Source organism: Metopolophium dirhodum, chromosome 3, assembly GCF_019925205.1.
Source record: "Metopolophium dirhodum isolate CAU chromosome 3, ASM1992520v1, whole genome shotgun sequence".
Taxonomy (NCBI): Eukaryota; Metazoa; Arthropoda; class Insecta; order Hemiptera; family Aphididae; genus Metopolophium; species Metopolophium dirhodum.
In genome coordinates this window covers 21,647,576-21,671,066 of record NC_083562.1, presented here as the reverse complement: position 1 = coordinate 21,671,066, position 23,491 = coordinate 21,647,576, and the positions used below count along the sequence as shown (strand labels likewise).

The 23,491-nt window shown below is 28.7% G+C and overlaps 5 protein-coding genes across 6 annotated transcripts; 2 read left to right on the top strand and 3 right to left on the bottom strand.

Moving 5' to 3' along the window:
• Window positions 1-3,085: 3,085 nt before the first annotated feature.
• On the bottom strand, window positions 3,086-7,761 carry LOC132941533 (nuclear pore complex protein Nup160). 2 transcript variants are annotated; one of them, XM_061009630.1, is made up of 2 exons: window positions 7,543-7,761; window positions 3,086-6,871 (listed from the first exon to the last, which is right to left on the bottom strand). In XM_061009630.1, exon 2 carries the CDS (start codon window positions 6,864-6,866, stop codon window positions 3,264-3,266), a length of 3,603 nt encoding a protein of 1,200 aa, XP_060865613.1. In that variant the 5' UTR covers window positions 6,867-6,871; window positions 7,543-7,761; the 3' UTR covers window positions 3,086-3,263. The 2 variants fall into 2 exon arrangements, with proteins under 2 accessions (XP_060865613.1, XP_060865614.1); XM_061009631.1 differs by having other exon boundaries at window positions 7,547-7,761.
• A 204-nt stretch (window positions 7,762-7,965) lies between these two features.
• Window positions 7,966-9,729, top strand: LOC132941166 (WASH complex subunit 1). Its single transcript, XM_061009104.1, has one exon. It carries the CDS (start codon window positions 8,250-8,252, stop codon window positions 9,579-9,581), a length of 1,332 nt encoding a protein of 443 aa, XP_060865087.1. The 5' UTR covers window positions 7,966-8,249; the 3' UTR covers window positions 9,582-9,729.
• Window positions 9,730-10,291: 562 nt separating this feature from the next.
• On the bottom strand, window positions 10,292-14,122 carry LOC132941165 (protein HIRA homolog). Its single transcript, XM_061009103.1, has 2 exons — window positions 13,044-14,122; window positions 10,292-12,937 (listed from the first exon to the last, which is right to left on the bottom strand). Exons 1-2 carry the CDS (start codon window positions 13,236-13,238, stop codon window positions 10,439-10,441), a joined length of 2,694 nt encoding a protein of 897 aa, XP_060865086.1. The 5' UTR covers window positions 13,239-14,122; the 3' UTR covers window positions 10,292-10,438.
• Window positions 14,123-15,293: 1,171 nt separating this feature from the next.
• Window positions 15,294-17,274, top strand: LOC132941303 (replication protein A 32 kDa subunit-B). The gene is made up of 4 exons (XM_061009296.1): window positions 15,294-15,474; window positions 16,192-16,373; window positions 16,454-16,723; window positions 16,788-17,274. Exons 2-4 carry the CDS (start codon window positions 16,200-16,202, stop codon window positions 17,091-17,093), a joined length of 750 nt encoding a protein of 249 aa, XP_060865279.1. The 5' UTR covers window positions 15,294-15,474; window positions 16,192-16,199; the 3' UTR covers window positions 17,094-17,274.
• LOC132941302 (phosphatidylinositol-3-phosphatase SAC1) lies at window positions 17,175-23,124 on the bottom strand. The gene is made up of 12 exons (XM_061009295.1): window positions 22,551-23,124; window positions 22,037-22,131; window positions 21,700-21,905; window positions 21,487-21,618; window positions 20,555-20,660; window positions 19,722-19,909; window positions 19,504-19,659; window positions 19,113-19,430; window positions 18,806-19,042; window positions 18,625-18,726; window positions 17,562-17,622; window positions 17,175-17,495 (listed from the first exon to the last, which is right to left on the bottom strand). The coding sequence occupies exons 1-12, from the start codon at window positions 22,607-22,609 to the stop codon at window positions 17,341-17,343; spliced, it is 1,815 nt and encodes a 604-aa protein (XP_060865278.1). The 5' UTR covers window positions 22,610-23,124; the 3' UTR covers window positions 17,175-17,340.
• Between the last annotated feature and the right edge of the window lie 367 nt (window positions 23,125-23,491).

Sequence of the window (23,491 nt, the reverse complement as noted above, 5' to 3'; positions counted from 1 at the left end):
AGATAGGTACCTACATATTTGGAGAACACTTATCAATTCATTTTTGAATTAGGACATTAGGTACAATAGAAAAGAAAATACATTCCGTCAAAAACTGGTTATTCGTAAAAATTTCCGTTCTTCCAGATTATTTTGAATTTTTGAATAAGTACCTACCTAAATAATAACTAGTAATAAGTACTCTATTTTAAAATGTACGGACAAACAATTTACAATTTTAAAATACTCATATCTCGCTTTAAAATTAAAATATAATAAAAATCCATGAGATTACCTTTAAATTGTATAAGAGGTCTATTGACTCCAATTTTTAAACTAACGGAGTCAAACGTGTTTTGCACTATATGTTACGCACTTGTAAGCCGGAGACAGCAAATGTCGGTGTAACGTCCTCTTAACATTGTGCATTTACTCATTAGGTTAGGTACCTATACATTATTTTTTAAATTTAAATTAGGTAGGTAACCTGATGTGTAAAATAAAAGAAAAATAATATGTGAAATAGCTATGGGGGAAGGGATCTATTGACCAAGGAATGTCCTGTGGTGATACAAACATCTGTTTACCAAATAAAGATCCCTCTTTTTTACTGTAAATTATTAGTTGGATTTTTTTTTGAAAATTTTTTTGTACCAAGTTTACATAGTTGGTAGGTACCTATAATCTATATTCTATATGATATGTTGTGTACACGTTGAATATTGTTATCGGTAGAAAGCGTAAGTACACACGTTAAGAAAACAAAAATATAATTTAATGTAATACTATCAAAGTCTTCGGGTACCTAATTCAAAATATGAATGAGTATTTTCTCAGTTGTCAAAATATTTGTACTAAGGATAATATTCCTTAAAAATTATTTTACAAAAAGATATAATAGATGTAATTTGGGATGTAGACATACAGTATTTATTATACTATTGGACCAACTTTTTACAAATTATAAATTTTGATTACCTAATTAGTATTATTACTTAAAAATTTAAACCGCCATAGCCCCCTAATGTTACACACCTATAATCATGGACTTATTATCCTTGGTGCATAAAATTAAATACATATCTTAAAAACTATTTGTTCAAACTTAGATCTTGATATGCCAACATTTTCAGAAAAATTATTCTCTAAATCATTAACAATAGGTACCTATAATAAGGAGTTCTAGTTTGTATCTCCTCAGGATATTCCTTAAGTAGTACAAAGAAATCTCAAGAATTTGAAAATATGGTGTTTAAGTAAATGAAAAATCCAAAAATTAGATTTGAAATAATTGCATAGGTAGTTGAAAAAAATGAGTATGCTTCTACTTACACGCTCTGTAGAACTGTATATATATTATATAAATATTATTATTTTCATATTCTAGTAATTTTTGCAATAGATTTCAAAAGTAGTATTTGTTACATATACAATAATATCAAACATATTATATCTAATGTTATCTTAGGTGTCTCTTTTCTAGTCTTCTGGAATTACATAAATTTTGTTGGTACCTAGGTATCAATGAACATTTTTTTTCATCTGTGAAATAGGAAATCCAAATTTGAAGCTACTGTTTTGGATAATTGTTATCTGAATTCATATTAATGAATATTACAATTACAAAACATTTTACTCAAATCCATGTTAGTAAATATCTCAGCAACTAGATAGGTAGGTAGGTACCCATATTATTATTACCTATGCTCGTAAAATTATTCCATAAGACTTTAATACCTACCTAATAATATCAATGCATTTAAAGATTTATGGGAATATTAATTAGTACCTACTACCTACTTATATTTAATTTGTAAGAAATAATAAATAAAAATGCATGTATAATATCTTTCAAGACTCATAATTTACAATTATATGTTGCGAGTAATTATGATATGTTTGGTTTGTAAATAGAACTTAATGATTAAGAACAGAGCACATATTGTAATTGATTGTATAAATCCAATGAATTAAAATGATTAAAATATTTCAAAGGCTTCTTTTTTTTATATAAAACTGAATACAATTTTATAGGATTGAAATTGCAGTATGGCTTCATATAATCATATATTAAAAAATAATGTAAATAGAAGCCATTAGCAATACATAATTTTTAAGAAAATACACACTAGACCTACTCTGTATGCATGCATAAAGAATCAAAAACTTGTCTATTATTCATAAGTATAAAATGTTAGTATTTAGGTAGCTTATTATTATTAAAATTTTAATGAGAAAATTGTTCTGGCAGTGGTCGCGCAGAATGCAGATTTCTACTGAAGTAAAATTATAGCAATATTAATTTAAGTTATTAATACCAGAAATTATTTTATATTAGCACACTTCTGTAAGAAATAATAATGTACAAGTTTTATAAGATTTACTTTGATAAAATTATGCATACCTATGACCTACCTACCAAACAATGTATTTTTAAATTTAAATAAACTAAAAAAAACTAAATTAATAATTAGCCAAATAAGTTATTTGTACAACTGCGCAAGTTTAGAAGTGATGATATTAAATAGAGGCACTCAAAAATCTCCATCCTCAAAGATACTATTTTTTTTTAAGTAACAAAACTGCCCATATTTTTTTAATTGATTAGGTTACTATTAATATTTTTTAAAACATACATTTGTTATAACTCATAATATTATATACTATAAAGTTTAAGTAGTTCTTAACTACAAACTTGAATAGTATTCAGACAGAATAATGCAACATTAGATGTAAAGGATATAGGATCAAAGAATCAACAGATTTAAAATATAGTACAAGGATTTTTAAAATTATTATCCTTAAGCTTAACAACGAGATTCTTATAGTTATGTATAATATGATTAATAAAAATGACAATAAAACAGTGATATTATTTATGATGAATGTGTAGGTATTTATCGTAAAAATAAATACATCTTGGATATGATAATTAAACTATACATATTATTGATGTATAATCATTATTGTGATCATGACAACTGAAATCACAATAAACATACATACATACATCAATAAAACTAAACAGTTAACATAATTATTTTATGAAAGCAGCTGACTTCTTTGACATTCTTCTAAATGTGTATGAATAAATAAACACAATGCATTAAACAAATAAAAATATTTTATTTTATTTAAAACTGTTTTACAATTTATATATTTTATATTAATAGTTCGAACATGGTTTAAAATAAATTTGTATTGTACTTAATCCAAAAACATATTAAGTAACTTTACTTGTAAAAAATATATAACTTATGACTTTTTAATTAAACACTTATTATTTATTTTATAGTCTTTGCATTTTCTTGTGCTACAATTGTATTATAAAATATTTTATATTTATTAAGAATCTCATCACCAACCTGTAATTTATTATGTTTTAAATTTACAATCACACATTCTATGATATCTACAGGTATTGTGTTACCAAATGTTTGTACAGTATCACCACTACTAATTTCTTGTTCAAAAAGTTCTAATATTAAATCTGCACAGTTAATCAATTCTCCATAACTTAAGTATAATTGTAATAGTTCACCAACATTTCTTTCTTTGAATGTTTTGACAATCCAACTAGGTAAAAATGATTTATGTCTAAGTAGCTCATCAGCTACATGATAATGTATCAATGTTCTTCCCTTTTCTTCATACATAACTACCAAGGTCTCCAAAAAATGCCAAGCTATTTTCCCACTATCAATGCCATCACCACTGACTCCATTGTCTGCTAACCAAATCCATGCTTTATCACATTCTTCAGAATCTGTGAGAGACAAACATGTTTTTACTAACTCTCTTAATGGCTGATAAAGTGATAAATTCCACATTTTAGACAAACGCATCACATCTTTATACTTATGTTTCATTAACAAAACAGATGTCACGCTTTGTACGTCCATATTGGTTGTAGATTCTTCTATTTCCTGACGAGCTCGAGCTAACCAACATAATTTTTTAAGATGGTCAATTTCTATTAATCCATTGTGAACATCATCAGTCTCTGAGAGAAAAGGTAATGAAACTGTTACAAACCAAGCATCATTAGGACTTAAAAGTTCTAGGTATAAGAGTGATAGTCTTAAATATTGTTCTTGGGCTACACATGTGTCAGCTCGTAAATATAATTCATAAAATGTCATGGATAGTTTTTTGTACTTTGCATATTTATCATGAATTGAACATAAAAACATGTAAAAAGGATTAGCATCTACATTTGACAGAGATCGTGCTTTTTTTAGTACTATGTCTTCTACTGAGCTTTGTAAACCATAAAAATTAAAACTCAAGAGTTTTTCTTTTTCATCATTTTCTAATAATGTTAAGACAAAAGTATGCAAACAATTCAATTTTCGATCTTGATCCTCTAAACATAAAATATTATTGTATGCACTTTTGTATGCTTTCAATTTTAAATTATTAAGAAAAATGTTAGAATGGAACATTGATATCATGTTTTTATCCCCGGCATGTTTACATATTCTTAATACATAATTTCCAAGTTTTACTGCATGATCATAGTAATTATATTTTTCAAAAAGAGTGATAGCTTTAAGAAAATTGTCTGTGTTTTTTTTAATATCACTTTTAAGTATCTTAAGTGCTTTGTCTGGATCATTATTTAACATATATGAAATAATTAATGTTTCTTCCCATTTATTATAATCTAATAACTGCGCCATTTGTTGTATGAAACTGTATTGTCTCTCTTGTAATAAGAATTCTACAAGAATAGAAGCGTCAATAAGTGGCCAAGTGTAATTTAACAACCCATCAATACAATCCATAAATGGTTCCTTGGCTAACAATGCATTAGAAGAGATCATTTTTTCACATAACTTTATATCATGAGAAAATAAAGCCTGGATCCAATAGCTATAAGCAAGATTACTAGCATCAACAACATACTCTTTAGTTTGTCCATAATTCTTAGAATTCAACTCCATAAATGTAAATAATCTACAACATAGGTCAAAACGTGTCACCACTATTTGATGGAAGCTGTGAGAAACAACACTGGTGCCTAATCTACTTCTGAAACACCTTGAATGTTGTGTATCTTGCATATCCTCATCTGTATCTGGATCGGCATGCAACATCTTAATTAATATACGAGCAGTGTCAAGAACATTACATCCATTTAAAAATAATGATATTATTGGATCATTACTGTTAAACATATAAGAGTTTCTAACCAATTCCAAAAAGTTATTTTGGGACATATTTATGTCTAAAAACAAATTAAATTTATTTGTTGGTTCTAACATCAAAACATTGAGTAAATTATTTAATTTATTTTCTTTATCAGGATTTTTAAATGAAAGTATCTTATTTTCAACTTTATCTGATGGCCGTAAAAAGCAAAAACTTGAGTTTGTTACAACAACTAGTAAAAACGATGGTGAGCCCAACCAAATAAGTCCAAGCGGAGCTAATCTTTTACGACGGTAATCTAAACAACTTTTATAAAAACTAGCACTGCACTGTTCAATAAGTTGCATTTGTGACTCAATATCTGAAGAGTCATATTTATCCATTTCCTGAGCAACTTTTGTATCGATTGCATTACTTATCTTGGTACGGTAATCAGTCACAAATTCAAACCCATCAGATGTATCATAAACAGCAATAGCATTTTTTAAATCATCATCTGTAAAATAAGTAGAAGATGAAAATATTTTATCTAAATAAGTTTGTTTTGAGTTAGACGAATATTGAGTAGGTTGTTCAAAAGCAGTGGTATCCAAAGAGCAGTTTTTCCATCCGCCATTCCTGATATTCACAGATTTAACACAAGCAGTGTCTTTTCCAGTTCTCCATATGCACCAAATTTCATTACCATACAATGACATATCAACTAGTCTACTGTTAACAGGTGAACGTACATAAAACTTTTGCTGAAGTTTAAACATACCATGGTCAGTACATGGTTCAAGAACCACAAATGTTGAACTTTCTGATAAACTAAGGTAAATAGTAAGTAAAAGTTGATCATCGAAACATTTGTGAATAATATGTGGTCTTGAACCGTTCTCTGTTGAAGCCGCATAAATTTTTTTCATATCCATTATATTAATATAAACAGATTTATCAATTGACCAAACTTTTAATTCACATGTATCATCAAGAGAGTATACATATATATCTTGTTGAAATGGGTGTACAGCTAAACTGTTAATAACTGGGTTCTCAATATGTGTAGAAAAAACTTTGGTTATATTTGAAAGCATTCGAGGTACAGCAGATTCTTGACAAATTTCTTTTAAAGTGGGTAGTCCAGAAATATACTCCATGCGTATATAAAGCATGACATTGTTTTGTAGAGCTATTATAAAAATAGCATCATGTTTTTGATCTAAACAAGAAGCAGCTGAATATGGATGACTAAGTTCTGCGTTATAGGAATAAAATGTTGCTGGATCATCAATAGATGGTATATTAAAATTTGAAAAAATCGAAGAATCCAATAATACATTATCGTTTTCATTATCATTTTCCAGACGATTTGGTCTTGGAAATGTCAATCGGTGACAACTACATGCTGTTGGCACTAATAAAACAACAGATTCCGATGTCTCGTATACAGAGATTCCACTTTCCAGTACAGGTGAATCACGAAAATGTATACGTACCTGGTTTTCTGTTAGATTCATATCTAAGCTATGTTCAACTAATTCAAGTTTATCATACAAAACACGCCAAAATATAAAACGGTTAGGAATATCTTTGAAACAGTGTCCACCTGATCGAGGTAGTGTACTTTCATCGCGCAATGTAGTTGAAGCACCTTCAGGATTGATCAAAATTTCCCTCCATTCATTTGATTGAAAATGTTCAGTAACTACTTGTCTGTAGATCGTATCCATGTATGGATTATTAATATCCATATTCTCTAAACAAAATAATACAATGTAATATTAGTTGGAAAATAAAAACTAAAATGTCACAAACAGTAATTACATCCTAAGCTTAATTAATAATTATTATCATGTTTTTTGGAAAAAAAAACAAAGAAAAATAATAGCAACTAGTTGATAAATAGTTGATGTATATGAACTATGAAATTTATGAAAGGTTAGGATTTCATTTATGGTCTTAAATAATCTAAAAAAAAATTGTTAGGTACTTAATTTAAAAATACAAATACTTGAATACTAAAACTAATTGTTACATAATCAACATAATTTTTACTACCTATGAAAATACACATGCCCGAAATAATAATAATTGAGTCTAAAGATAATATATCTTATTTGAACACAAACCCTAACATTGAGAGTTATATCAATCCATCAATATTATTTTCTCAATCATTAGAATTAATGATCAATCATATTGTAATGATTTTAAATTATTGGCATTATTTACAAATATCGAGTAATGAAATAGACGCATGTTACGAAAGAACGACAGAATGAGTATTCACATTTCACCCCAACATGACTCGGACAGAAAATATACATTTATAGATATGGATTAGAATCATGGAAAACTACTTTAACCCTAAATCCTAGTTTAATAAATGAGTAGTTTAAAAGAACTATAATATTGTAAGCAACTTACCTACCGTTTTGATGACACGTTAAGAATCACTTTAACAGAATGACAAGAGTACAAAATGTAAGACTTGAGTCTTGAGAGCGCGTTTGAACGGTCGTTAGTCGTGGTGACTTTAACAGTTTTGCACTTAAACAACCAAGTCGTTACTCGTTACTACAATACTATTATACATTTATACTACAACTTACTCGTTAGTCGTTAGTCGTTAATAATTTGTTTGATTACAACAACTTGCGGTAACCACAATTTATTCACAAGGAGGGAGCATGAAGATTAGAGATATCTCTGTAAGTGGTAAATACCACAGTCTTACCGTGGTAAATAGTAAATACTCAAAACAAATACTATAGATAGTACTATCTAGTATCTATTGTATTTGTTAAAATCCTAAATCTACGTAAGCGAACAAAAAATTATTATTCTTCAGTTTTCACTTTTCATTAGGCTATGTTATAAACTTATAGTAGCTCAGTCTAATAGTATCTCTAACTACCTAAATATTGTTTTATAATTTTATAAATCTAAGTTGTCTAATACTCTAATGTGTATTGAGTTCAGTATTCTTCACTATTCACAGATATCAACATAATATTATTTAGTTTTATTTTAACCCTTTTTGTGCTTTTACATATTATAATAGTGATATAATTGCCATTTTTCTTTTAGTCAAACTTTTTTACTGTATTAATTATTTATTTTATTTTATAAATATGGTTAAAGTTAATAAAGAAGCGTATATACCACTTTTGCCTTATGATCTAGGATATGAAGAGACTATTTTACAATTAATCAAATCATTAGATTATTTAGATAAAGTTGTTGAATGTGTATATGAACATGTAAGAGGTAATATAAACTCACAAAAATTGGAAATAGTTAAACTGAGTGATAAATTGAACAACATAGCTAATAAAGTACAATTATTGTCAAACACCAAGAAATCGATTCAAGTTTATTCCAGTTCCAAATATCCTGCTACGCATTTACAAAAAGATTATGAATATAGTTATGATTTTGAAATAAAATCTGATATCACGGACAATATCCAAGTTGCTCATCAAATATGTGCGTCCAATGACCCAAATGATAAACTTAAATTTTACCATGTTGATGATGAAAGTAAAAAATTATCCAAAAATAAAGATATTATTCATATGAAAGGTCTTGGCAGATTACCTGATGGTGTTAATTACATAAATTCTTTATTATTATTTAATTCAAATGAAAATTTGTACAAAAATTATGTTTTATCTAACCCCTATAAAGTTAAAATAACACATACGAATAAACAAGTCGAAAAAGTTGAAAATATTAACAAACCAGTGTTTACATTACCATTAAATGACACTGAAAATCAGTTTAATTATTCTTATACGCCGGAATACGAAGAAGTTCCTTCTATTGATGTGCCTGCTGATTTACCCGATCTTCCAGGAATTGCAGGTGATTTACTATGTTTCAAAAATGAAGAAGAAGAAAACATTAGCACACCAATTGTTTGTAATCCATCCAGTGTAATGGATCTTCCAAGTTTTGATGAGTTAGACGATATTAAAAACAAAGAAATAGTGTCTGATAATTTGATACAGACTGATAAAGAAATCATAAAACCGGTTGAACCTGAAGAATCGTCAACTGTTGTATATAATATTCAAAATAAAATTGATCATATTGAAGATATTGATAATTCTATTAATAAGGATAATCAAACTGTTAATAAAACGTATAATGATAACATTAATACGCACAGTGTTCTAATGGACGAAATAAGAAATGCAGGAGGATTACAAAAAGCTAAATTACGCTCAGTGGTTGAAAGGAAAACAAATAATGAAACCATGCCTACTGGAGATGGATTAATGGCAGATTTGCATAAAAAGTTAGCGATGCGAAGGCAAGGGATTTCTGGTGATAATAAACAAAATGATAGCAGCTTAGAAGGGGTAATATACCGTATGGCTTCCACAATGTTACCTCCAAATCTCGAATCTGAAAGTGAAGTAGATGGTGACGACGACACAGAAGATGATTGGGATGATTGATGGCTCAATAGGTTTATTAAAAATTTCAAACTTTTTATAGTTTATGATTTTTTTGTAATTATCTTTGTTTCCTTTACAAATTATTTTAAATTTATTGTATATTTGATTGTTTATTCACCTAATTGTGAAGTTGATTGTTGTTAAGTTATCCTATATTTAAATATGTTACATTGATATTCACATAAACATTTTAAACCAAACATTCTCTTTTTGAATATTTATAAATGTAGAATTCAAAATAAATATAATTTACTTATATGTTACAGTTTCAAAAACTGGCTAGGTAGTAGGTTACTATTTAGAAATATAAAACTATTAAGATTTAAATATGAACATATTTTTAATTACAGTTAAAATAATTTTAAGTTTATAATTTAAATAAAAAAAATATTGAAGGGTACATACTACATATATTACAAAATTTTATATGAAATGTACAATTTTTTTCTTTATATAACAAGAATTATTATTTCATTAAATAGTATACAATAATAGACAAAAACAAACATGGTTTTTAGTAACTAAAATTATTAAATTATGTACCTAATAAATGTACGACAAAGTAGTCAAGTTTGTACCTAATGATTTCTTTAAACTGAAGAAATAAAATTGATGTATAAATTTATTTTTGTTTTGTTTAAAAAATATTGTTCAATATAAAGAATTAAATTATAGTTAACAGTTACTGTTATTCATTTTTAAATAAGTTAATTCTATTTTTTAATTGTGAAATATAATATGAATATTAGGTATCTAATTTAAATTTTTATATTATTATATAATAAATTAAACTAACTAAAACATTTATGTGTATATAATTTAAATTTTACAAAATAAATAATTAATCAGTCGTTTAGTTAAGACATTTGTTGTAATTGGTCATGAAACTCAGTAAATAATCTTTGAGTGTTTCTCGAACCAGCTATAATTCCTAATACTTCTCTTAAAAGTTCATGTTTTGACATACCAATGATTGTTTCAACTTTTTTATGACTTGAATAACCATGTGAAACTCCCAACAAATCCTGACATAAATATCTTAATCGATCATTGTCTTCTCTTTCAATTAAAAAGGATACGTAAGCCATTAACCAATATTTGTACTCTTTATCAGACTCCAAAGCTAAAGCTGCCGACATCTGTTGTTCCAAAAATGATTTTGAACACAATTCACTTATCCCTTCAGTGTCCTTAAAATCTAAGTTTGATTTATACTTTGAAGAATATGCTTGCATGACACTCAGTGGATACTTGCCACTAGTTTTATTTAAACCATTGTGTTTATTTTTTTGAGAAGAATTTGAATATATACTATCTCCACTATCCCCAATCATCATCCAACATTTGGCACTTATAGAAAACATATATGATTTACCAGTAGTTAATGTGATGATTGACGTTCCATTTTCAGTCAACATACATTTTTGTACATTTACTGGCTTATTTTTATTTGAACAAACCAATATGTTGAGTTTTTCTTCATATAAGACACATTCTTGTTTGTATATGTTCCAAACAGAAAGAGAATTTTGTGTCATACATAATAAGTAGTGATTATTGGAACTAATAGACGTTACTAAAGACGATAGTACATAGGGAGGACATATTAATGATCCATTTTTTGATCCTATCACATGAATAGTACAATCACTTAATGCCACAACTATTAATGATAAAGTTTTATTAGTACAATATTTTACTACACTTGAACTGAACACTTTTTCCCAAGCAACTAAATTATTACTATAGACTTTCATTTTAGAAATAGTCCCATTTATTGTTTTACATTTATCGTTTTCTACAACAACTCTATCAGTGCATAAGTTCGAAATAGTGAATTTTCTTTTTTGCATTGTAGTTTGATCAAAATTAGGTCGGACATCTGATGAAATGTCATTATCTTCCAAATTATTAAATTTAATTTTTTTAGTGGAAAATAAATTTGATATTAATGCTACGGGTTCTGGCCTTTTCTTAGATTCTCCTCTAGTGGGAGATATTTGTAAAACAGATGTAGGAGTGCTTCTTGGTATTGTTGAATCAATAATTGTTGGAGTTTGAGATTCTTGACTAAAGTTACTGCAACTGTTGCTTATATTAGGTTCAATTATATTATTCACTCTTTCAACAACTACTTGACTTTTACACTCACTAGATGACGAAAACGGTAAGACATTAATTTCTTCTGCATTATCAGGTGTTGGTGGTATAAAAATGGGTGTAATACGTCTACGTCCATCAGATGTGCGAGTTTCAATTTGTTTTTTCAAAATCGGTGGTAAAGGTTTAATTACATTTGGAGAAGGCTGTTTTATTTCTTTTTTAGGGTCAACCTCTTGGACTTCTGACTGTTGTATACCATTCATTTTTAGTATTGCTGGATTTTCTATAAGTAAATTGTTATTGTGGCGTTCTAAAGGTGAGATACCATACATTTTTTCAAAAATTATATTTTTATCTTGATTACTAAGTGCTTTTCCAATATCTTTTGGATCAAATATTAATATTGCTATGGTTCCATCATATGAACAAGCATACAGGTTTAATCCATTTGCTGACCAAGATAAATCTAACACAGGACCTTGAAATAAACTTTCAAGAACTACAACTGGCCTTTTTAATCCTGTTTGCCATACTGATACATTTGTATCCCTCGAACCAACAGCACATAAACACATATGATGACTCTTCTTACCAATTTTACGCTCCATTATTGAATTACTAAATCTCACACAATTTACGGCTTTTCTATGTCCTACATAATCTTTCTCATATGTCCAACCATCTCTTTCAATAACTTTAGCTACAGGACCATTGTTGTTCATGGCATGAGCCGATACTAAGTATTGGCCGTCTGGAGACCAGCTATGCCGTAGTACAGATGTATTTCCACCACAGTCCTTAAAGGGAGTCGTAACAATAGTATCTGTTTTCCAATCAGATGTTCTCCATATCCTTAAAGTTCTATCGTCTGACTGTGAAGAAATATATTTACCGATTGGGTCCCAAGAAACTCCTTTTACCAGACCAGTATGTCCAGAAAGAACTTTATGGATAGATGGAAATTTTTGAGCATCCCATATGATAATTGTGTTGTCCACTGAACATGATGCTAGATATGAGTCATGGGGTGACCACGCAAGATCGAGTATATCACCTGAGTGTGAACGTAAAGTGAACATACATTTCCACGTTTCGATATTAACAATATTTTTGGTGCCAAATACAATGTTTCCACTATTAGGATATTTGCTCAATGTCCACACCATGATGATTTTATCGTCCCCACCAGACGCCAAAAATTTGCCCGAGTGACTCCATCGAACGCAATTGACACTTGCTAAATGGCTGTCAACCTAAAATAATTTAACTTTAATCGATTTTTCAATAATTTATTTTATTACTGATTTCAAAACATTTTGAACCCCCTCCCCCCTTGTTCACGAGAAAGTAACCACTCACCTGGCATAACATTTTTGGAACGTTCTCGTCGTTTTCGCTGTTTTCGTCCAGCACTGCGGCTGTGTTCCATAGCATGACCAGTCCAGAGTCGCGGCCCTGGCCACCGGTGGCCAGACGAGTACCGTCTGGATGAATGTCGATCGAAAATATGGGCATACCATTGTGAGATATCCATGACGGTTTTAGAATAATCATCGTGTAGGATGGCGGGTTTTGTTCACAATTTTTTCTTTACACTAAATCCGTTCATAGTTAACAATTTAAATGGCATATTGTAAGTAGGAACTTGTAAGAAAGTTAAAAAGCGAAAAGATTTTTTATTTATTATCCTTTCGTCAATCGTCTCTTGCCTCTTGTACTTTAATATTTTATTTTTTTTTACCGGGAATTCATGTTTTTGTTATTCGTTTCCGTCAACGCAACGTTACGGACATCATGCACGTCGGTATTGTTCGTAACTACAACCACTAAACCCGTTTTATCCCGCCCACAGAGCACGATTTAAGGAATACTTATATGAGAATATCCTAAAGACATTTAAAACAACAATATTAATTATATTAAATTATTAAATATTATTTTTTTGAAATATTTATGCCGGGTTTCACAAAAGTACAAAACATTTAATGAAACAATGAGCTAATGGTCCCTTAAACAAGATTTAGTAGCCCACGATTGGTCCATTAAATGTAATAAATTGTTTATGCGACCCAGCATAAATATACATATACGATATACATATAGATATTTTGTTACTTTACCGGAAACCTTTTTTTTAAATTTTCTTTGTTGCAGACTTGTGTAGTTAACTATTCTGAAAACGATGGTGAAGTCAGAATTTGGCGGCCGGACTTAGTTTTTGTGTTATAACCTAATGAAGTTCGTTATTTTTACGCATTCGCGCATCACTCTATAGTTTGGTGCGCCTTATACGAATATTGATATTTTTATTTTTTCGAAACTTATGTACTTCAACGAGTTAAGAAAATAAGAACAATGGTGCAATCAAAATTTGATAGCCGGACTTCGTTTTGAAGTTATAGGCTAAGGAAGTTTCAAAATCAGCGTATAACAATAAGTTTCTTTTTTTTCTTTTTTTTTTAGAAGAATATATACAATCTATATCTAAGAAATAATCAGTAAATGTAATATGTGCGATAAGAGGGAAACAAATAACATGATTTATATAATTTGGGGAAAGAAGCCACCAACTGATGACACTTTCGACTTGGTTAACAAAGTTCCTAAATATATCATTAATGCATCCCGGCGGTAGCCTAATTGCCTGAACTCGGAAGGACCAAAGAGTTTGGATTGAATCCACCTTGCATTGAATAATAAATAAAGTACTATATATGAAGGACACTGGTCATTGGGGTCTAGGACAGCCTGCTCACTGCGCACTAGTCACTCACTCGTCAGTCACTAGTTTCGTACTCTCGTACCTACTAAGAATTACGATATAATATTTTTTACTTTTGTACATTATATTATCGTATAGGTATATTTAATATTCATGTATGTATTCAACGTGCTGGCGTCAGGCTAACGATTTTTCGCGAACTATGTCTGAACTTGTCGATAAATATTAAATATTGATCGTACATTCGTACTTTGTAATCGAAGCCCCATACCCCTTAGGCAACACAGTGATAGGTTGATAGGTATAATATTAACATGAATATAATATATAATATGGTCATGTATATTTTGTCATGAATATTAATATCCTATCATGATCGAGAGTAATTTAAATTTTAAATCAAGACCACAGATATACTAATTACTAGTATAGTAGTAAATTGTGGTATAATAGTATATTAGTATATATCTGTATTCTGTGATCAGGACCGGGATTCGGGATGTACATTATTCAATTATTGTACGCACTACGTGAACAGCCCGATTGCCCGAACAACATTACACAGCTGAGACAGCTCGGCGCGATAGATTCTATCTTGAACCATAGACAAAGAAATTAAGAAAATAAACCTAACTCGGCCATAGACATATTAATAATCATGACAAAATAATTATTTTTTCATGTTAATAATTATATTTATTTATATGTCTATGAACTCGGCGGCCTGCGGTTCCTCTGTCGAGGTAACCAATTAATATTTTAAAATATTTGAGGTAACCTAGGTATATCATGGTATATCTTAATCTGTTTTTCACCAATTACATTATCACATTCCTTTTTTTGCCGCCATAACCACATTATCGGCTGTATATTCTTTGGTTCCGAGTGTCGAGATCATTATTCACAAATTACGATTACGCATTTATGTGATTAACCAGTTGTAACTACCCTACGAAACTTTGCGGGCTGTACTTTTTTTTTATTACTATCAGCCACATCGTTAGACATATTTTTCGTCAACGCTTGAACTAACCTTGATCGCAGTTTTAAAAGAATACCACCAGACAGGTAAGAAATAATTGACATAATATCATATCGATTAGGGATGGCATCAAGTATCAACTACCAATGATCCGTGGTTATAACTATATCGTGTGTAACGTTTCGGATTACGTACTATAATCGTATTTCGTACGAATGTTGATTCACACTATATTGGTTGAAAGACAAATTAGCAGTTATATGATTGACGTTACAAACGCTTCAATAACCGTTTATATCGTCATCCCATTTCACATATTTCTCAACTCGCATCCATATTCCATACCCATACCTGGGGTAATCCCCAAAAGAGATTAAAAAGACAGTGGTGTCGTGACCTGCTCACATAGTAGAGTATATAATTCATTTGTGTAGAAAAAAGGTAAATGCAAGTGCATAAGTTAGCTATTATAACTATCTATTGACAAAGTACCTGGAAGCTCTCTTCACTGTGTTTCCTGTAAAAATATTATTTTGTTCAACTTTTGTAATAAATTGCACAATAAAAAGTTATGTTAAAATGAAAAATAAAAAAAAAAATATGATTGACATTAGCCTTGTCACTGAGTGCCGATAAATATGAATCTTATTGTTACCAATAATAATATAATATGTTATAAATACCTAATTCAATGATATATTAATACTGTAATGTAATTTTTTGTAAATCATACATTTATAAAAATATTTTTGTATTTTAATATAGAACGGATTTTCCTAATAAAAATTATAAAATGTTTTTAGTTTTCAAAATGTGGGGCGACGATGAAGGTGGGTTTAATGTCACAATGACACAAAGTCCAGCAACAGCATCTGGAGTTGAACCAAAACAAAATACTGTAATTTCTGTAGCTATTCGTGAATTGTTTGATAGTAACGAGGAAAACAAAAATACACATGTTGTAGTTGTTGGAATTATCAAGCAGGTAAAACCACTATTTATTTTATAATAAATACATTTACTTAGAAATAATTTTATATTAAAATGTTTTCTTGTGATTTGTAGGTTGAAACACAAACATTAAAAAATATGTTTACAATTGAAGACAATACTGGTCGTTTGTTGTGCATTCAATGGGGAGATGAGAATGAATTGTCAAGATATCCAAAGTTGATTGAAAACGCTTATTTTAAAGTAGTTGGTAGTAAGAGAATTCAAAATGACAAAGTAACTTTACTTTGTCATAGTGTCAGACCTTTAGAAAGTCTAAATGAATTAACACATCATTTATTAAGCATTATTGCGTTACCGTTTATAACCGAGGAAATCAATATGGTTAGAATAATTGAGTAACTTATAAAAAAAAATATTGGTTTTGCTAATTATTTGATTTTCATAGGCTAGCGGTACACAACAGTCTACTGCAACAAACCAAAAGGACTTTTTAATGAGTGGTGATAATACTAATGGATTTATGGATACAACTAACAATTTATCGCTGAACCCAAGGCAATTAAAAGTTTATACAGTAATAAAGAGGTGCCAGGACGAAGCAGGTTATTCAGCGTTAGATATTCAAAAGATACTTCCAGAGAAAATGCCATTACCTGAAATAGAAAAAATTCTTTCATTTTTCATTGAAGAGGGACATATTTTCTCAACCATCGATGAGAATCATTACAAAGTCACTGATTTCGGGAGTTAACTGTTCAATTTTAAGGTTTATTTTAAAAATTGGAAACTGGAATAAGTTATTATTTAAGCACAATAATTTTAATGTACAATATCACTAATACAGTAAAGTTTTATTACTAAAAATAATCAATACATTTTTATTTTTATAATAATAAAGATAATAAACCATAACAAGTTATTTTTCACACAAACGTTTTGCAACCGTTTTTATATCCTAAAAGTAGCATACAGTTATAATAAAATTGAGTTGGAATGCTCTAAGATTGATGATGATGGAGTCTTTTTCCATTGTCAAAACTTGACAGCCGTGGATAATTAACAAACTCTTTTCCGTAATAAAATATTAATGACAATACACACATAACCATTGTGCCCCAAAATAGAAGGAATATATATGTTCCAGTGTTGTATTCTAACAAACAGAAACAATATTATTACATTTAGTTTATGATAAAACAGTTAAAAATGTATTACTAACCAGAAGTAAACACCGCATTAGCCATGAACATTGCTAGTGCAATCATTAAAATTATTGGATACTAAAAAATAAAAAAAACATAAGTACATAGCATTATACACACCTTGATATAACCTGTATAGAGAAATTAAAATAATCTATTATAATATAATAGGTATGTAATTCTTAATATTTATTTGATCAAAATTATTTACACCGAATTCCAACTGAAATATTGTCAGTCTATTGAAGTGGCGTGCAATAATATCATATTATTGTCAATGTAGGGTCCTACATTCTAATGCTATAATAAAAATATTATTCCAAATACAATATGAATCAATAGTTGGCTAAAATCCTCAAACACAACATTTAGTTGCACATTATTAGTTATTACTTTATTAAATTTTAATAAACCATACAATTTAAGAGGGCATATGTGTTGTCTCCGTCTTATACCTACTAACATATAACATAGCAAATTTGTGTTATGTAGTTTCAACTATGTGTTGTTAATTTTAATATTTTATTATTAGAAGAGTAATTAAGAAACATATAATCAAACTTGAAAAATAATTGATTATCTATTTTTTTTTTGTGTTGGTTTTTCCAATGTTTTTATCCTTAAGCAAAAAGAGTTTGTGAAATGCCACAAATTACAAATGCTCATATTAAATTGCTTAGAAATTATAAGGATATAAAAAAAGTAACTTGAAAACAAATTGTGTTCTTATCTTTAAGTTTAATATAGGTAAATTCACTCTATACTCTGTTCAAAGTAATACTACATGGCTGGTATATAGATTGGTGACTTGGTGGGGGTGACAAAACCTGGCCGTATGCGTTTCTTATTTCGAACAGAGAATAATATTAAAACTAATATCACAACATTGGAACTGATGAACGCAAATTTTGCTATTACTTTTTAAATGTAATATTAAAATTGTATTAATTAAAATAAAATAAAATATTACTATTTAGTATTTACTACTACGATACTATTAATTTTTACCCAACACTTGCAGTAACGTAGTATATTGTACATAATACAATCCGAAACAAGTAATATTAATTTATTACTAACCATAAAATATTTAAGGGCCGGTTTGACTTCTAAAGGACATGATAAAGATGCACTTTCTTCGGCATTTACAACATAATTTCCCAAAACAAGATCAATACTATCCTAAAAATAAAAAACAAAATTTGTATTTTATTATGATTTAAAAATTACACTATAAAAACAATATTAATATTTTATTAACTTGGCGAACTCCATCTCTGAGATTGTTTTTGTAATATCGCAAAAGTGAGTTTTTTAAATCTCTAAACATTCCATTATAAGTACGTTTACCAGTTCGCGTAAAATCAGTTTTAAGGGCTCCTGTTCCAGAGTATTGAATTGATATTATATCAGCATGGTCGGCCCATACTGATTTAAATAAACTTTCAAAATCTAATTGATCTTCAACTTTTTGTCCAAAGTTTAATATGTCCATTTTCTTAAATAATTATAAAATATTTTATTTGAAATTTTACATCTAAATATTTAATAAATTAAAATAATTTTACCTGCAACATAACAGTCAACATTCTACGGCCTAATAAACTTTGTACAACATTTGTTCGATCCAAACAGTCAACACAGTTTGTTCTAAATACTCCTTTTTGTAAGATAAGCAATTTTCCATCAGATCCGAGAAGAAAGTATTTTAAATTATCTTGCTCGTGGGCTACTCTATTAACCAAAATTGAAAGTCTATCCCATCTCATTTTTTTACACTCACTATGAAAATCAAATGCTTCATATTTAATTTTATTATTGTCCAACATAGTAACAATATCATGATAATTGCGTTCCAATTCTTGCTCTGCACCTCTATGATCAATCTTTTATTTTCATTATTACTAATTAGTATTAATTTAAAAATAAACAAATCTTAACAAAAACCATTTTCATTACCAAGTTAATCAAAATTTGTTGACCATAAATAGAAATCTGTTCATTAAAGTGAATGGTAGCTGCTTCTAAATGGTTTTCATTTTGAGCTATCTGCATTGCGGGCTTATATTTAAGTGTTGGATATTGAGCCCAATACAAAGGAATTGATCCACGTGTCTAAATAATCAACTTAATTAAATACTGATAAATGATTATCATTGCAATACAAATTAATATACCTGAACATAAGAACTCTTAGTGTTATTATATTCGACTATCATTTCTGTCTCAACAAAATTGGCAACATTTCCATTCAGATCAATACCACGTTTTAATAATCTTGGGCCATGACGATTTCGCGATCGTCTAGATACTACTGTCCAAACAAAATCTTTTCCATTTAAAATGCAATTATTTATTGCAATAACTGAAATTAAAAATAATTTACATAAACTTATGAATAATTATTGGTTAAAACTAATAAATTCCTTAAAATCAACAACTGATAATATATTTTCATAATGATTTTAACTTTTTAATTATGTACCCATTTATATTTTATTCAAAGTTACTCATAGTTTTATAGTAACAGACCACAGAGTAATTTCACTAGGACTACTTTATTAAGTATAGAAATAAGTTTATTAAATTTGTGTATAACATAAGAAAAATTATACTGTGAGGGCTCTCTTATTTATATAAAAATAAAAAAATATATAAAAAATTGAATACTTATATAATTTTTTTCAATTAATTTGTAAAATATATTTGTAGTCCAGCTGAACAGAACGGATTTGATTTGAATAATATCCTTCTGTTCAAAAAATCCCACTTAAAAGACCAACAAGATATTATTATTTATAGGTAGCTTATGATGTCTAGGGGGCCATGGCCCCTGTGACCTTCCCCTCCGCTAAACACCGCATCTGTAGCTATATAACAAACTAATAAATCTCAGAAAACCTATTATCCCCAGATACCTAGATAGCCAATAGTCAATACTCAATACAGGCCAAAAAATACAATATTATACGAAAAATAGGTCAGAACGTCTCTTATTATATTAACTTACATCCATGAATGATGGGAACACAAAACTCATGATGCTCCATACAAAAATTCTTCAATAAATAATGATTCCACAGAAAACGCTGATCCGCTCTTTCATACATTGGTATCTAAAATAAAGAGAGAAATATGTAAACATTTTAATCATTAATGAAGTATAAAGTGGAATCTTTGCAGAAACATTAAAATTAAAACAAAACAAAAGTTAGTGCTTTGAATAACATTGTAGATAGTCCAGTCTGTGATGGGAAAGTTAATTTTTTGTTCACTATTTTACTAGCGTTACATCTATCACAAAACTATTAATATCATATTATTCACTAGTCCTTTCATGTTTCAACTAGGCAATACAAACAGTTATTTTAAATATCTAGAATTTAGATTTTACACATAAATATAAAAACTTAAATTTGTGTAAAATCTGGGTAAAATTGTAACAAAAGAACATGACCCCAATGGCAGGGGTTAGCCCCCCACAAATATTCCTTATTGATTTAGTTATAAGGTGCCTTTGGGTTATTTTAAATTAATAGTTTTGTTAGGTGGGCTGTAGCACCCAAAATTTTGACCCTAGTTGCGCCAATGTATAACCCACAATATAACAAAGTTTTACTTCATCAGACTGAAGAAAGAGGCATTAGCAGTGAGTTCATAAAGCTGTCACCACACCCAATTTGAATGTGGGGGAGACATCAACTAAACCAGTAACATAATTTGGTTGGATAGAATAGAACGCCTGAGTGATTAATAGATTATATAAATGAAACTTATAAATAAAACGTTTACCAGAAAGTAATTTTGAATTGTGTATTCCCAAGGGTAGTGGTAGATAATATACATTTCTAACTTTGCTAAATTACAATAATATTGTTTAGATCTGTAATGATTATTAATACAACTTATAATAATTTATTTACAGTATATTTTTAAGCTTACGTTTACAAATGATGTTGAAGTGTTATACAGCCTCTGCATAGTGTGAGTTAAGTCATATGTATATGAAAAATAATAATATGGTGTATTAAAAGTTTGCTTGATCATGTTTAAATATTCAATATCCATTCGGTCCTGTTGAACATAAAAAATATTTTTATAAAATTGTATTAGGTAATACAGTTTTGGATGTAAAAATATAAAATGTATATGTACTTGTGTTTCATTTAAATGAAGTTTAGTTTTAGGTATAGGTAAAATATCAATGTCTATCAATTGCCATATGTCATCACCATTTATTTTACCAACAAACTTTTTTTTTTTTATTATGATAATATAAGGGCCAATTAAAAGTTTTACGACACCTAATATTCCAGCAATTGTTTGGCTTTTACTTTCTGTAGGTATTTGACCATTATTTGCTGAAAAATATTTTAACCCGGTAAAATAATAAAATATTTTAACAATCTAATAGATACAATAATAAGTAGGTTAGTTGTTACAGCTCAAAATAATAACAAATGTATATGAAATAAATCCATAAATTAGGTACTTTGTTTTTGAGAGGTGAAGTCAATTCGATCAATGTTCAGTATTATATTTGTGTTTTGTACTGGCTCAATGAATATATTATTTGGACAAATATACCTGAAAATAAAATAAGTTAGTCACAAATCATTATATTCATAAAAAGTAATAATAATAAGTTGAAAAATAAATATTGTGTCATCTAAGCGAAATATATGATTGAAAATATATAACTAATTTAAATATGCATTACAAAAATATCTGATTCCAATCAGAAAACTAGGTTAAGATTATATATAACTAAAATATATTTTGCAAGACATATTTTTAATTTTAACTTATAAGAAGTTAATTTTAGGTTTCATTTTCCCCCAAAACTCTGCCTACGGTAGAAATTATAGAAATTACTTACCACTGTGAACATATAAAAGATAAAATTATTTAAATTTAAATTATTGCAATAGAGTGCCCTATACTTAAACCTTTTACGGGTAGAATTGTGATAGAATAAAAGTACTTTGTGAAAATCATTTACTTACATATTAAATTCGTTATAGATTAACGAAGTGGTCTTAATGTCTGCAGTTATAGAGTTCATGTTGAACAATTTACGGTGAAAAACAAAAACTATAACTAACAATAATTATTTACTTAGGTATATTCGAAAGTTATAAAAACAGTTGAGAAATCAAACAAAAGTCGTGGATATCTTCCGATTATTCAGTGGCCGATTGGTACCGCAGTCGCATAAAAAAAAATTGTAAATAGTAGTTTATATTTACCACGATTTAAGATAGCCTATCACTAGCCGCTACTATCTTAGTGCCAAGTAGTAAGTACAACTTTACTGTACTACAGACTGTAGTAGACTTTGTTCGACAAAAACAAAAACAAAAACAATAGTTTACTGTTGTTATGTGGTCGTAACAGCTGAAATCAGCATAATCTTACTATCTATACAGTATAGTTTGATTTCGATGATACTATTGATCTGTGATGATACCTACAACTGCACACAGAGCCGAGTTATATTAGTTATAAGTTATAACTTATTAATTATTAACTATCGAGTCGAATATTATACTCAATCCATGGTAGAATCGAGCTGTGTTATCACTTATCATCACGATTAAAGATAGTATCAAGGTGTATTGATATCACGGCTATAGATTTTTGAATAAAAATTTTGTAGACCATTTATAAGCTCTAGACGTAGTGTAGGTACTAGGGTTAGGAAGCCCCACTATAAATTATTTTCAATGTGGCATTTCGTGGGGGAGCTCTGCCCTTCACATTGCCCTTTTACCGATTTATATTAATGATATAGCCATATAGGTATACATTAGAAAAATAAATCATATACCTATGTACTTTTAATATTTTTAATTTGCTATATCAAAAGGTGACAAAATAATTTAAAATTACTATGTAAGTATAGAAAATGATAGTTTAAACATTTGTTGAAAATGTCAAGTACCTA

Excerpts from the sequence above, each read along its gene's own strand:
- LOC132941533 (XM_061009630.1), bottom strand. The coding sequence starts at position 6,866 with ATGGATATTAATAATCCATACATGGATACGATCTACAGACAAGTAGTT.
- LOC132941166 (XM_061009104.1), top strand. The coding sequence starts at position 8,250 with ATGGTTAAAGTTAATAAAGAAGCGTATATACCACTTTTGCCTTATGAT.
- LOC132941165 (XM_061009103.1), bottom strand. The coding sequence starts at position 13,238 with ATGATTATTCTAAAACCGTCATGGATATCTCACAATGGTATGCCCATA. Across the intron at positions 12,938-13,043 it reads TTCCAAAAATGTTATGCCAG|GTTGACAGCCATTTAGCAAG; the intron begins GTGAGTGGTTAC and ends AAATTATTTTAG.
- LOC132941303 (XM_061009296.1), top strand. The coding sequence starts at position 16,200 with ATGTGGGGCGACGATGAAGGTGGGTTTAATGTCACAATGACACAAAGT. Across the intron at positions 16,374-16,453 it reads TTGTTGGAATTATCAAGCAG|GTTGAAACACAAACATTAAA; the intron begins GTAAAACCACTA and ends TGTGATTTGTAG. Across the intron at positions 16,724-16,787 it reads TAACCGAGGAAATCAATATG|GCTAGCGGTACACAACAGTC; the intron begins GTTAGAATAATT and ends TGATTTTCATAG.
- LOC132941302 (XM_061009295.1), bottom strand. The coding sequence starts at position 22,609 with ATGAACTCTATAACTGCAGACATTAAGACCACTTCGTTAATCTATAAC. Across the intron at positions 19,910-20,554 it reads TGTTCCCATCATTCATGGAT|TTATTGCAATAAATAATTGC; the intron begins GTAAGTTAATAT and ends TTTTAATTTCAG. Across the intron at positions 19,431-19,503 it reads AACAAATTTTGATTAACTTG|ATTGATCATAGAGGTGCAGA; the intron begins GTAATGAAAATG and ends TGAAAATAAAAG.